The sequence below is a fragment of the Venturia canescens genome, chromosome 4, assembly GCF_019457755.1.
Source record: "Venturia canescens isolate UGA chromosome 4, ASM1945775v1, whole genome shotgun sequence".
NCBI classification, from domain to species: Eukaryota; Metazoa; Arthropoda; class Insecta; order Hymenoptera; family Ichneumonidae; genus Venturia; species Venturia canescens.
Window position 1 is genome coordinate 15,823,344 of NC_057424.1, and position 14,961 is coordinate 15,838,304.

The window sequence follows — 14,961 nt, forward strand, 5'->3', positions numbered from 1 at the left end:
GAAACTGTCACTCAAAACTGCGTGCGATACAAAATGAATTTTCTTTAATCAGCGAAACGAAAATCTTCGATTGTTGCTTCGAGGGAAAATTAATGCAAGATTTTATTCACGCTTTGAAAAATCTCGTTTTCGTTCATTCGTCATTTCAGTAAGCTTCCTCGGTTTGGTTTTTCTGTACTCCAGAGGATCGTTTAAACTCACTCTTGTGTCTGAAACATTTGAATTCTCTGAAAAATGAGGCTCAGGCTCGTTACAAAAAGCTTATTTTCGAGAGTAGAAAAACAATAGAAACGATGATGGATGAACTTTCAGGACGAGCCATGCATAAGGGAACGTGACGGCACGGAAGGCGTGTGCGAGACGAAAGCTTGCCAGGAGGCTTCGAAGAGGATGCTTGTCTCAATGAATACTGGGGTTGACCCCTGCACCGACTTTTATCAGTTCGCCTGTGGCAATTTTCGTGATCGTGAACCCTATCAACCGAGTTCGAGCTTTTCCATGCTCCAGATTCAGGTCGACCGTCACATTGAGAGTGAGTACAATTATCAAATTTTCATTAAGTCATTAGAAACTATGTCAAACGGTGATGGAAATATTTTTTTCATGAATGAACAGTAAGAGAATCACGAAAACAAAAGTACGAAGTTGGACAATAAGAAATTTTCAAAATTCATCCAACCAAGCTCGAGTAAACATATAGAAAATTGTAATTTAGAGGCAAAGGAGAGAGCGAAATTGAAGCAAATTGTTGCTGTCATGGGGTGTACAAGAGTTAGCAAAGTTTCGACGAAATTGTCAACCGGTTAGGGAGGCTTGAGTAATTAACGAAGATCGAAAACTCCTACCTTCGCTCGACACAAGACCATTTTCTCGTGGGGTTTGGATGAACCTTTAATCTCTGTCTCCACTATTCCATGACCTCTTTTCTTCGATCCATAGCAAGAGTGTTTGAGCTCACGAAGAACAGTCAATTCGAGTTTGTAGGGTGCTGAAAAATTCATAAAAATGAATGAAAAAAAAATTTGGGCTCATTCGTGATAACATTTTCGAACTTTTTAGAATTCCATGTTCTTTGATTTACCCAAAGTGGTAAATGTAATTCCCATCATAATTGGATGGGATGACAAAGATAAACGAATGAAAATTCATTCGTGTTAACACTAAATGTTTTTACGATCGCGTGCCTCGGAATATTCTTTCGCGAATGAATTTTCCAACAACGCTCCGCACGTAACTGCAACTTTCGCTCTTGGTAATCAAATTTCGCAGCAGACTTTAATATCATCCCACGTTGAAAAATACGGAGGGAAATAGCCGCTATGGGTGAGTCCATCAATGAATCGCAAGTGCGATGACGAGGGTAAATGGAGAAATTAAATATTCGAATGTATCAGTAACAAAATGAATTTTCCTGTTTTTCTCTACAAAATCGATTAAAACGCTTGAAGTAGCAGCGCTGGCTTTCGCAGTTATGCAAAGAGTAAACAAATACGTTCGTTCCAATTGAAAAGAACGAAATGAATTTGGCCATTTCGATGAAATATTCATCGGAAATAAAATGTGCAATTTGAATTTTATTTCAGAATTTTTATTCCGGATTGTGCACCTGAAGTTTGAGAAACAACATCATGAAAATGCACGTGCCAATCGATTGATATTCATTGAAAAAAATGTCACCGAGCATACACGGAAAAAGCAGCATAGTATTTTTTGAATTTTGCTATTTTTCGTCCCTTGTATTTTTCCTTTTCTCCGTGTACTCGATTTTTGAACGCACGAAAAAAAATTTATGAGGAAAATCATTGTTCACACCACGATGTCGAACGACGTAATTAGTTTTGAGTAAGAGTTTTTTTTTTAATAGAGAATAAACCTTTGTTTTTTATATTAAAAAAAAAAACTTGAGAAAGCAATCGATAAAAACACTGGAATGTGGAGCCAGAAATTTACCGTATAAAACTTTCTCGACGCGTGTTTGAGTGCGCCGTAATATTCTTCACTACCTCAACAAATCTACATTACTGGAAAAAATGCAGCTATTTACAGTGCTCTTAATAATCGACCGAGTATCTCGATTTATCAACGAAATTCTATGAATTTCCCCGATCTTTTGTAGACTGCATTTCTCGTCGAGCTGTGGGAACCTTGAGATGATAGATACACGTGATTTCCAAAGGTTTCCGGAGTGTCTTATCAGAGCACCACGTGCATTTCCTTTTGAGTTACGTAACGAGTCTCGAGATAGTATTAAACACGAAACTGAACTTTCGCATTACCTTTGAAAAGGGTAAAGAGATTTTGTAAGAGAGTAAAAAGAATGTGGAAAATCGATGGCGTAAAGTCGGAATTCAGTGAACAAAGTTTCGGTTCTGTCGATAGAAACTTCTGCACAGCAATTTCATAAACATTTGTATGAAATTGATTCAATTTTCGAAAAAATTTCTAAAACTCTCAATTCTAAAGATCAATTAGCAATCGGAAGAGAATGCTCCGAGCAGAAAAAACATGAAAAAAGTTGTCGAGATTTCGCAAGAGAAAACTTGGTTTAGTGAAGAAATTGTAAGAAGGATAAAACGTCAAGAAGTTCGCGACAGCAAGAAAAGCATCGCGAGAGCGAGGGAGAATAAAAATTAAGAAATAAGATTAAGAGGATATACGAGTGAAAAAAATGTTGGAATAAAAAACACGTGAAATTAATAGAAGCGGAACGAGAGGGAGCGTAGGCCAGAGGGTGCTTTTTCTCTGACATTATTTTTGTTCAAATTGCATTTTCACGATGCGCGCAGCAGCGAGACGACTTCGTATGTCATCCCTCTGTTAAAAGTGCAAGCTTCGGCTGTGGGGGGATGCGAGAAATTCAAAAGTACGAAAACCTCCTGACAGTAGTCTCGTCAGTGGGACGATGCCTGAGAAACATCGCTCCTTAGAGCAAAAAAGATTTCCCCAACTCACCAGTGTTTGCTTTTTTTCTACTACTTTTTTCTCTCTCTTCTCAGCTGGCACGAGGACAGGAAAGTCTGAGCGTCATTTCGAGCAAGAGGCAAAAGGGCAAATTGAGTAAAAAGGGCGGGGGGGGGGGGGGGACTTTGCTGGACTCAGGAAGTTACGGAGCTGGCGCCAGTTTCGTAGTTTTCTTTTTCATTCTTCATTCCTTATACCAGCCACCCTTTCTCAATTGTTCCTGTAGATACGTACCGGGGGATGCTTGATAAAGTTCTTCATCTCCTGCGTGAACGAAGTAACACAGAAATTCTTGCGGAAATTGACTGTTCTTTTGTGGAAAATGTCACTTGGATTCGCAGAAGGAAACTCAATGTAACAAAAGTTGGTTAAAACTCTCGTTCCATGAGCATGCAGTAACCTTTTTTGTCGAGCTCTGCGAATTGTATTTTTCAACGATTCGAGAGTTCTCAAAAATAAAAACCCAAAACAAAGTTTGAAGAATTTCCATGACATTGGGCTTGTTAATTATGAAGCTCAATTACTATTCTACATCCGTGAATAGTTTATTTTCTACATTTTTTTTGGAATCAAAGTTGTTTAAGGGCTGAAAAACTCGCATTACCAAAAAGTTTGTTTTCCGCTTTTTCAGAAGAGCATTTCTTTGGTATTGGAATACCAATGAAGAAACGACGATTGAATGAAAAGTGTAGCTGAATACGGCACTATTCGCGTTGGTTTGTTTTTTTTTCTTCTTATTTTCTTTTTTATTCGTGATCTACAATACAAAAATGATAGAGACACAGTCGTGGAAGTTTGGAAGGTTTGAAACGTTTGGGTGGAATCGATTTTACTTTGGGAAGAGATTCGAGATGCGACAGCGAGTTGAATATACTGCTAGGAGTCGATGCAAAAGTGTAAGAAAAAGGAGGAGAGAAAAATAAGAGATTGGGGAAGAGAGAGAGAGAGAAAAAGAGTCAAGTTGGAGTCGAGAAACGAGGGCGTCGGAGAGTTTTTGTAAGAAAAGAATCGAAAAAGTTTAAAAACACATCAGCCTTCGGTCGCCGTTGTAACATACCAGTCTCTTGGAAAATTCGCTTTTAATACACTCACTGAATTTCCGTTCTCCGTTAAAGCAATCATTCTGACATCTTCGTCTTTTTTATCTGTTTCTTTTTTTTCGTCCCGGACGTGAATCACTGCGACGTTAAGAGTCGAAAAAAACGAAAATATTTTTGCATCCTTGTTGCAACTATGACGTTGATTATTCCAGACAAAAGTCGATGAGAAAGAAAACGACGACGCTACAATAAAATGAAACATTCGTGAACTTCCGTTTCTTTCTTATTTCTAAAAATTCGGAAATTCCGAGGAACTTAAGCGCTGCGGATAAAGCGAGAAAATCGTAAATAGGAATAAGCGATGTCCGAAGCCGTATTAGACACGGTGATGGTCGAGGTCTTCGATTTTACGTAAGATAAAAAGAAACACCAGGAAGCGCGACGGCTGGGATACAAACGCGCTAATTAAATTAATGCTCGCGGCCATCGAACGTTCGATAAGGTCAAGTTCTTCTGGGCTTTATGCTTATTCAAGGCAACTGAGTGTTTTATCGTCATTATTCAACTCGTTTTGAAAATCTACTTTATTCTAGTGGCTCTTATCTTTCTGACGGTTCATCGACGGAGCCAGGAGCATTTTCTACTCGCGTCATTTCAATCATCAACACCAGCGATGTTGGAGTTTTTTTTTTAAGATTGACAGAGAAAATCGGTCGTTAGATGCACAAAGGTTATTCGTGAGCTAATAGAAAAGAGCGCATGAGCCTCGAATCTCGTCCTTCTACCTCCAAAGTTTCGTGAGTCAAAAGTCACAGTGGAAGACGAGTTTGCGGTAAAAGTTAGTCGGTCCGCGGATGGGGCGCAGCTCGTCGTCTCCCTGGTGAGCGAGTCGTGGAATGGAAGATTTTAGGAAAAAGAAGATGAATGTGGGTGTTTATACCATCAGGATTGTTTATTTTAGTTTGTCTCGAGAAGTTCTGTCCACAGAATTTTTGCGGGGTGTTTGAAGGTGATACGAGCTCAAGGTCAAGGCGACGACTGTCGCATGAAATATTTTGATAAGGAGTTACGAGAACGAGTGCAATTAAGATACGATTAATAGTACAGAATGGGTTACGAAGTCTCTCCAATAATGTTTATAAATTTGCATAAACTCTGGAGCATATTTTGTCTTCACCTTGAAAAGCGAAACTCGCCTCGGTTTTTCGGGAATGCCAAAACTTTATCCGTTCCGGAGAGGGTCAAGGGAGTGATTTATTTTCATATTTTCTCGGAATCATAATTTATCCCCTTCCTCTTTCCCTCGGCAGTAGAAAAAGTTGTACACTCAGAGATTGCTTTACTCGCGATTTCTCATTCCGTTTCATGACCAAACGCTCCGGACCATTTCCGCGAGCCAGAAAATGTTCCTTATGCTGCGATTTTTCTTTCTCTTTGCTCTCCCATCTTTCGTCTTGTGCCTTACCCTCGTTATTTCTTTTGCTTTCCTCTACACGTCCGCCGTATGTCGAGTCGTGCGGCACCCCGGAAAATCCAAGAATCCTCATCTCACTCTTCGCCCTCCCTCCCCCCCCCCCCTCCTCCGGTTTCCTCACTTGCTCTTTTTCTTTGAGCACTTCCTTCATGCCTCTGTACCGACAAACTAAGCGTCTTCTTTAGCGCTCTGTGCCCCTTGCAAATCCTCGTCTCGAGCTCTCGCGTGCTCGACTGCCCCGCTCGATGAAGCGCTTGAAAAAAGAGCTCTACTAAACTGGAGGAACTAAATACGCGAGACATCCACGCATACGCAAGATACGAAATTCAAACGGAAGCGCATCAAATTATTCCAATCTCCACTAAATTGAAAAACATATTTGAATTTTCATTATTTAGCAGCTTCCAAGAGTTCGAATGCGTGTCAAGTCACTGCGCGCGATCCATTCCAACATTCAACGTTAAAGTACCCAATGGATGGACAAGAAATCAGACAATTCCCAATTATTTACTATGCCCTCCTGACAGTACAGTGGGAACTCACTCCCATTTCCCTTGTAGCAGTTTTTTCGTAAGTGCATGTATCTAGAAGCGATGGTAACCTCAGCCACTTCGTTAGACGAAGCTAACGAGGAGTCTCGACTTACGGTGGCTCAGGGTTTACCTTTTGACACGTGTATGGTCCTGTTGATAATCGATAACGGGATAAAACGAGAGGGAGAGAGGGGGACGGAGCGAAAGAGAAAGAGGCGAGGGGGGAGGGAGGAATTGACAGGAGCGAGCGAGCGAGCAGAGGAGCGACAGTTGTAGCATAGAGTACTTAATCCACGTCGAAGTTTACTCTGCTGGAGTTTGCTCTCGTCTAGAACAGGCGACTATTGTGTAGTACAGTCGAGGATCATCGACGTGCTCTTCAGTATTGTACTATTTACACGTTACGTTTGTCCGGAGTATGTGTGCTACTGATAAATGAATATACACATAGAGCAAGTTTAAATTCGATGTATCGTTACCAATCAAGAGGACTCATTGGGAACAAAAGGCAACTAATGGACCTGGACGTCATTCATGTCCCTATAACTGCACACAGGACTTCATTCATCAGCGTGGGAGTTTCGTGATGATTGGAAGCGGATAGACGAAGAGAATTTTCGGAAACCTTTCCGCTTCGAATGTCTCTTCTGATTTGTAGGAGTGTGTCAGGATAAGAATTGGACACGGGGGAATGATGTTTAATAAATCTTTTACCTTTATTCGACATTCGAACGAAAAAGATAATACAACGACGTGTGTTTCGTTCGGACGGTGGTGCTGCTCTTGTCTCGCGCTTCAAGTCGCCGATCTTTTATTTAGCGTTATTTTAATATTAATCCCTTCGGTGGCGAGACATTTTTCATGCACAGTGCCCAAAATGCTGAGAAAAAGGTATTCAGTTTCCACGAAAATTGGTAGGTTTTTGAGGTCGCTGATTACGAAGCTGCACTAAAAGTGCAGAAATTCGATCGTGGATCCAAAATCGCGGATCAAAATGCACAAATCGACCCGACGCCGAATGGCGTCAATGCTACCGAAGCCATAACGAGTACGTTTCAGCACGTTTACTTGCGAACATATCGGGATCGCAGTCCCATTTTGGTAAAAGTCCCATTAGTTTCTTTGAACTTTCCAGTTCCTAGGGTTCTTAGAGAACGAAGATTTTTTAGCTTTTTATATAAAAATGTAACGAATTCGCGATGAAACGAATCGACGGATATAAAAATATTCATGACTTTGGTTGATGCTCGAACAGGAAGCTCTGAATGATCTGTCACTGATGTTCTGAGGAATGGAATACGTCATTTTGCATGGTTAGTACACATTTCGAGGCTCTTTCGTGATGGATGAACGACGATCGGTGATTTAAAATGTATTTTTCTCGAAGTGCATATCCCCTGTCGTAGGTAGTTCAATTGCGATGGCAAAGCTGTGGCAGTAAGGAAAGCATGCACGAACGACGAGGAGGACGATCGATCAAGCAATGTCAACGTTGCGGAGAAGCTATCACACAGCTTCTCTACCAATTTGTAGTTTGGCTTACCGACTTTCTTGCTCGTGCTTCTCTTTTTTCCCTCCCCCCTTCTCTCTCTCTCTCTCTCTTTCTTTCGAGTTCCTCTCGTGAAACTCCACGTTGCCAAAAGAAAGAGACGGATAGTATCGATTCCTAATTTATAGTCGGGTTAACTCTCGACACGGGAGATACCATTAGCCCAGTTTACTTTAAACTTTGCCCTCGTGAATCCCTTCGGCCACATTTACGACTTGGGCGCACGTTTAAATGTTTCTTGTACACGTAACGCCCAGCACGGTACGAGTCAGCGAAATATTCAATACACAAATCTATAGATAATTTTATTCTCTGAGGGTAAGGAAAACTCTGATGTGCGTGCGTCCTCGAACAGTGTGTTTTATGACTCGTCACCCCAGGATCACTGAACCGGTTTCAGTGGATCTTCCACTTTCGAGGAGCTCCCGAACCAGATTGGAATTTTTAGATTATCGCTTATTCCGATACGTCGTTTACTAACTTTTTCGTTGAGATTAATTTGCAAATTGAAGCCGCAGGTTCATCCGTCTCATTGGAAATTTCGCGAGCTCTTTCCTTCCCTATTTCTACAAATGTTCATTCGTACACAGTCGCGTTCAGTTTTTCGGAAAAACATCCAACAAAACTGCGAGAGTGGAACGAAAATTCGGTTCCGGTCGGTTCCACTTCGAGGTCGAAACAAGTTTTCTGGTTCTCTTTTTTCTCAATGTCCACAGTACACATAACGATACGTAGCCGAATACAGATCTGAACAGAGGCGTTACCGAATGGGTGTGAAGTGTCATAGATCAAAGAGAAAACCGACGTCAATCGTGATCGGAGCGTACGAACGTTTGATTGAAACATAATTATATCGAACGTCCCGCGTTTCAATCAACATTTGCTAATGGACTTTTAAACAGATCTACTATCGAAGCTTCTCGTACATGGACGAGCGAATATCGGTTTCCACTCTGCGCTTGCAGAGCCCCTCCTCTTTCTCGTTCTCCCAACCTAAGAACAGTTTGATTCCTTATAAGCTTTGAACGCGATCTGCCAAGCGCTGTACCCATGTTAACGTTTCAATTTGCAATTTTGTTCTTGAGCTTTTTAATAACGTTCATAGAATTGAGAGTGTAGAGGTGAAACACCGAGGAGTCATTTCATCTGCCGGGGACTATTGATTTTCCGTAATTATTCGTTTACAGATTTCGTTCGCTTATTTTCTCGCTCACTTGTTCACGAGTTCAACAGTTGTGAAGATTTGCAATCAACCTAATTAGCAGATATTTGTTGAATCAACGATTTTCTCGTTATGGAAATATTTTGTATGCGTTTTTTATGAGAAATGGTTTTAAAGGCTTTCTTCTGCATGTCCTTTCATCGAATTTCTGTCCCTGCTTTTCTGAGCGTTTATATACGCGACGTTAAATAATTGAACATTTTTGTTTCGACTTGAAGAAAATCGCATCAATAGTTTGTACGGAGTCGATGTTCTGTCACTGGGAAAATTGATTTGATTCGCGTCTCATTTTACTGCGTCCCCAATTACTGGTTGCTGCGATAAACAGAAGAAAAATTAATCGTCAAAGTACGATGAAAGAGTCTGAAAGAGACGATTCATTACGGAATCGATTACACACCCTGTTTTTCCTATGAAAATAGGAATAGAGGAAGGGAATCCGACGTTTTCGAGACGAAAATAACTCGGTTGATATAACCAAATTGAAGCGGAGAAAGAGAACAAAAGGGGGTGGGCGAGCACGCGAGAGGCGAAGGACTGAGATTCGGTGCTCGGGCGCACAGAGAAGGATGAGACGCGGAGCCAAAGAGTCTAGGAATCGCGCGAGCGAAGGACAAACCTCCATGTACATCGATTCCCGATTTATATGAACGCGAGAGAGGTTTACTCATCGTTGCTCCCATTAGCCCAGTTTGGTCCAGGAGGTCCTGAGCTTATATATGCGCATTAAATGTATATCCATATATATGCATGGTGAGATGGTCGTACGAATCCATTCCCGGAAGCTGCGAGGGCAGGAGCTCCGTATGTTCATTAGATTTTACACCTAATGAATTTATCATCGGTTTTCTATGTAAAGAGGTCAATATTGCAGCCATTAAGTAGGGCCAATGGCACTAGTTATGTCGTTACTGACACTCTGATTTGGCTGTTCGTCGCTGAGACTGAAATCTTGCCTTTTAACTTTGAACTTTGGCTCGCAAGATTTCGCGGGACGATTCTCGTCTATGAATTCTTCAAATTCATTGCCCAAGACATCGGGTTTTTAAATTATCGTGGCTTTTCGATTTTTCACCTTCGATTACCACTCGATATGATTGTTTTTTCAACTTTTGGCCTCACTCCCCTTCGGCCACGGCCAACGAATGGCCGGAATGAGAAATCACTTCTTTAGGTTCACCGACATCGCGGAGGCACCGCGCACGCGGGACCGTATAAACCAACCGAATAATACACTCTCCGATCGATTAAAGGGCTCACCGGACGGACCAAATCAGAAATAGGAAACTGGAACACTCGCGTGTGCACAGCCCTTTCTTCCGCAAGTGTGTGTGCGTGCGTGTGTGTGTGTGTGTCCTATACTCGAAATCGTAAAAATAGAACCGCGCTCGAAGAACGAATAAGATGAAATAGAGTATGTAGAGGGCGGAAATTTATGGCCTAAGAGATAAAATGAAATAGGAGGAAGAAGGATAACAAAGGGGATCCTCGTCCGGGTTCCGTTAAGAAATTCCTTGCTAAAAAAACAATTTCAGATTTTTTTACATATTGGTTTACATTGATATGGAGCATATCGTATCGAAAAAATCTGAATCACCGAAGGACGAGAGCATCATTTTATGAACTCGTACTTCTGTGCAAATAGCTTAAGGTAGTTCGATAGCTGAGTGCCGTATAAAAAATAGGGTGCAGCTCCCTTCTCGAGTGAACATTATTCGTTGTGAAATATCTTCAAAAAATCATTGAAATTATCGATAATGATCAGTAAAAATACATGGTTACGATATTTTACTAGAACTTCATAATTGCTCGTGATTTTGGTATTTCTATTTTTTTTCTTTCGCGTACGCCCCTGCCGTGTGCACATATACGAGAATACAAATGAACGCTCAGAAGCGCGTGGATCATGGCAACACTGTAGACAGCCAGCTGTCTGAAACGAGCGGAGCGTCCTTAAGTATAGTAATAATCATGGCTTGTCTCACGCGACAGCGTTGCCACGTCGCGAACCTTGAAATTTTCCTACTCAAATTCTCATACGATTTTTATTACAATCATTTTTTTCTCAAAAGCTGAACCGTAGATCATGTTTTTCTTTTTTTTTTTTTTTTTTTTTTTAATTTTTTCTTCAGAAGATACTCCAAGACTGTGTTTTTTAGAATCAAAATCGTAAGAACCGTTCACGAGTTATTTCAATACACATTTTTTGTTCGACAATTACCATGTGTTCAGATGGACGAACCATAGAACTTTAAATTGCAATATCTGAAAAACTATACGGTATAACATTTATTTTTTTTTTTTTTTTTTAGTCGATCCGTTAGATTATTCTGCGCGACATATATATTTTTTTTTTTTTTTTTTTTTCAAAATTTCCGTAAGAAATCGGGTTTTGCTATTGAACAACCTTAACTATCCAAATGGATCTTGAATCCATTGGATCAAGTCACAATTGTCATTGAAAAAATATAATACGCTTTTGAATATATCGCAGATGCTTGTTGGCTCAAGAAAGTCCCACCGGAGGGAAATCAACTTTTAAGATATCGCAGAGAGAGAGAGAGAGAGAGAGAGAGAGAGAGGGAGAGAGGAAAATAGGGCAATAAATGCAAAAGCGAACGGTTGAGGAACGAAGTTGGAGATCCGCTCGCTGTTCCAATATAAACATCACTGAATGCAAATAAGTTATACATATCTTACAGGAACATGAGTTATAGCAATTGGATATGAGAAAATTTAGTATTCGATACACGGGGATGTCGATCGTATACGTATTTGCACAATTTCGCATATTCTTTTCTCGCTACTCTCTTCGCAGAGTCTCAGTGCCTGCTCCAGTGACAAAGTCGATTATTCATTCCTCCTTTTGGATTGCGAAGTTTCGAAAGAGCTTCATCACTCGATGCACTGAAAGCAGGACGTTGCGATTGTGCGCGCACTCCGCAAGAGACGGATGAAGATTTTCTGGCTCGAGATTCTTCGATTCGCGTTCTTCCTTCGTAGCCCAAGCGATTTTCTTCGCACCCTATGCATCCGAGCTTATATATTATTCGTATATCTTCGTGGCTATTTATATCTATAGGATAAGCCAAAAGTGCGCTGAGGATCCTCGCCATGGCGATGCGGAGCTTGCGACGGGTGGTCGCTTCGGATGTCTGGCTTGCCAGCCTGCAGAGATAGCGGTTCACCCTGAAACGTATACGTCGAGCAACTCTGCATTTCCGCTTCGCACAGATGCGACCGAATTTCCATACGAATGTTGAACAACGTGGGGGAAAATAACGAAAATAAACAGAAACGTTTGTTGTTATTTAAGCTACTGAAAATCCAGTGAGAATCGTCGACAGTTTATCTCAAATGGATCTCGGTAATTGCCACGTCGTGTAATTCGGCTCCGGCTAACCCGAAGATATCCACGGGAAAAGGATATGTTCAGCAGGATTCATGGCATTAAATAATTGAAGAGAAAGCGATTCTCGATGTTTTTCTCTGCTCGGGGAGGAGAAAAATCTGACGTCGAGCTAGGGCTTAGGATAAAAGAAGGAAAAAAACACCACCTTCAATTTCTCGGTTGTACCTACGGTAAGCAGCTTTTCGTTGGTTCGAACGACGGAACCAGAAGCTCAGCTGAGGCTTCGCACTGCTGTGCTAAAGGTTTTTTGGAGGTAGTAAATATTCTCGGGGAGTAAGAGAGAGAGAGAGAGAGATACGCTGAGAACGTCAAAGAAGTTCGACTCTGCTGTAGCACTCAAATTGAATTCTGGACGAATTTATACATACATTGAAAGGAGATGTGGCAGGATATATAGCCTAAACGATATATTCGTGTCGTACGTAGTACATGTCTATATTCATTGCATATGATTTACCGAAATAAATGCCAAGAGTGACGTTCGGGTCAGCACATAAGAAAAGCTCTCCTTTAAGACATTGTGATGTGCAGAAAAATCGAAATTTTTTTATTTATTAGATATTCTTCAAGTACAATGTCTGAAGAATATTCTCATCAAATTTCACAAAGATCGGAGCATTAGATTCGAAGCTATGGGTACTTGAATCTTTAAACGCGATTATTTCAGAATCGTCTTTTTTGAAAAATACCTTCGCGGTGGACACGATTGCTAAAAAACTATTAACCCGACCCATACCGAATTTATACGACTTATTTATTATAATAATGGTCAGGGCCTGGATGAAGGATTTCGTATTTTGTTGGGGAAAAAATTGTAACAAAAAACCCGAAAATTTAGCACCTCAAAAAATGAGTTTTTTGTTAAAACTGTCGCCATTGTTTTTTAAATCAACATTTTTACAAATCCTTCGTCCAGGCCCAAGCTATTATTATAATAAATACGTGGTATAAATTTCGTGTGAATTGAATTAATAGTTTTTCAGTTATCATTTCCACCGCGCGCGACTGCGATGCTCAAAAAAAGGTGCTGCTGGAACACAGCTGGAGTTGCGTCATTTTGAGATATTTTTCCATGAAAAAAATTGTACAAGCACATGAACGTGTGTACTGATGAATGTCGTTCACAGTTTTTTAATAAACATTTATTTTCTTGTAGAAAAAAAATCAAGAAAATCACGCTTTTTCGGCCGCTGCAAGTGTATATAAATGTGATAAGAATACGAAGAAAGTGGGTTCGTTCATTTCCTGTATTTGTGGCAGCTTTTTCGAGCTCCAGCTTACATTTCTTATTTCGTTTAAAACGCCCTTTAATATTGGATTCAGTTTCATTTAAACCGATCGACTTGAATATATGAGATGAAATATTATCGTCTCCTGCATAATGAACTATAAATGTTCAATCCTATCAGCGAAATTGGACACTCCGAAGTGACATCAAATGCCCGATAACGTAATCAATAGCTGAATAAATACGATCAAGTTTATTGTCTTCAATCATGTAATGTCCATTTTTTTTCAATACAGAAATGCTCGTCAACGAAACTGGCAAGATGACTGGTGTATTCGAGAAACTTGGTCTGTTTTACGAGAGTTGCCTACGGTTTGGAAAGAGGGAAGTCGACTTCGCACCGGGTAAGACAAAACATCGCTACTTCACGCTTGCACCAACAGTATAGCCTGACACTTGGGTTTCTGTGTATACTAAAAATCTGTAGCAGTGATAGGCATGTTCCCAATAAGCACATCTCTATATATGTCTATACGAGAACTTCATGATTATTGAAAACACGAAGCAACGCTAGATATAAGCGAAAATGGTTGGAAACCCTCCCCCCCCCTTTCACTTACGCTGAAGAAACACAAAAGGATTGTGCACCTATAGAAATCCCGTAGATCTGTTGCAAGAGATAAGAGGAAAAAGGACAAATTTGGATCCCATTCTCTTGCAGGATATTTTCGTACAAAAAACATCGTCACAAAAGACGAATAATTGTTAGTTTCCTCAAATGCCAATTCATTATTTTTCAAACGAATTACAAGATGAAATTTTTATTACGAAATAATAAAATAGTTTTGGCTTCGATGAAAAATTCATTGATCTATGAATGTTTGAACGAAAGCAATTTTTCGGTGCAGATTAAAAGCTCGTTGAGAAATGGAACTTTCGTATCTCCCAATGTGCTGATTATTCACGACGTTGCGATGAGCGATATAATTTTTTCTGTAATGCTATCGTTCGATCGATGTTACAGGCAACAATTCTCGGTCACAATGTTACAAATACACGATGACGTGCATTCGCGCATATTCGACGGAACTCACACGCTCGTATGAGAATGCACAAAGGGAGAGAAAGAAAAAAACACGACGAGTCACGGACAAAGTATGAACGCGTAGTGTTGTACTTGGTGGCAACATTGAAATCGACCGTGCTGTAACTATTGTTGGTACAAACGTGAAAGGAAGGATGGATGTTGGGGTTGAAGGGGAGAGCGAGGCATTAGCGCGAATATTACACCGGGACAGTGACGTAGATGGCGGATAGGAAGATCAGGCGTTAAAGAGGAGAGAGGAAAAAGTGTGTGTGAGTGTGTGTCAGAGAGAGAGAAAGAGAGGGAGAGGACGGATGGAGGAATGGATCGATGGAACTGCATGTCGATATCCGGATTCAGGAAGAGGGAACAGGGAAACACGAGGCACGAGACCAGGGTCAGGGTAAGGTCTCCTCTCTCTCTCTCTCTCTCTTTCTGCTCGGCTCTTCTGGGTTAAG

At 40.7% G+C, this 14,961-nt stretch overlaps 1 protein-coding gene across 5 annotated transcripts in view; it reads left to right on the forward strand.

Moving 5' to 3' along the window:
* Nepl16 (Neprilysin-like 16) overlaps window positions 1–14,961 on the forward strand; it is a 76,495-nt gene that overhangs the window by 14,145 nt on the left and 47,389 nt on the right. For all 5 annotated transcript variants that reach the window (XM_043418210.1, XM_043418211.1, XM_043418209.1 and 2 more), the window contains 2 exons: window positions 313–532; window positions 13,716–13,823. In XM_043418210.1, the coding sequence (XP_043274145.1) occupies window positions 313–532; window positions 13,716–13,823 (328 nt within the window). The remainder of the gene's footprint in view (window positions 1–312; window positions 533–13,715; window positions 13,824–14,961) is intronic.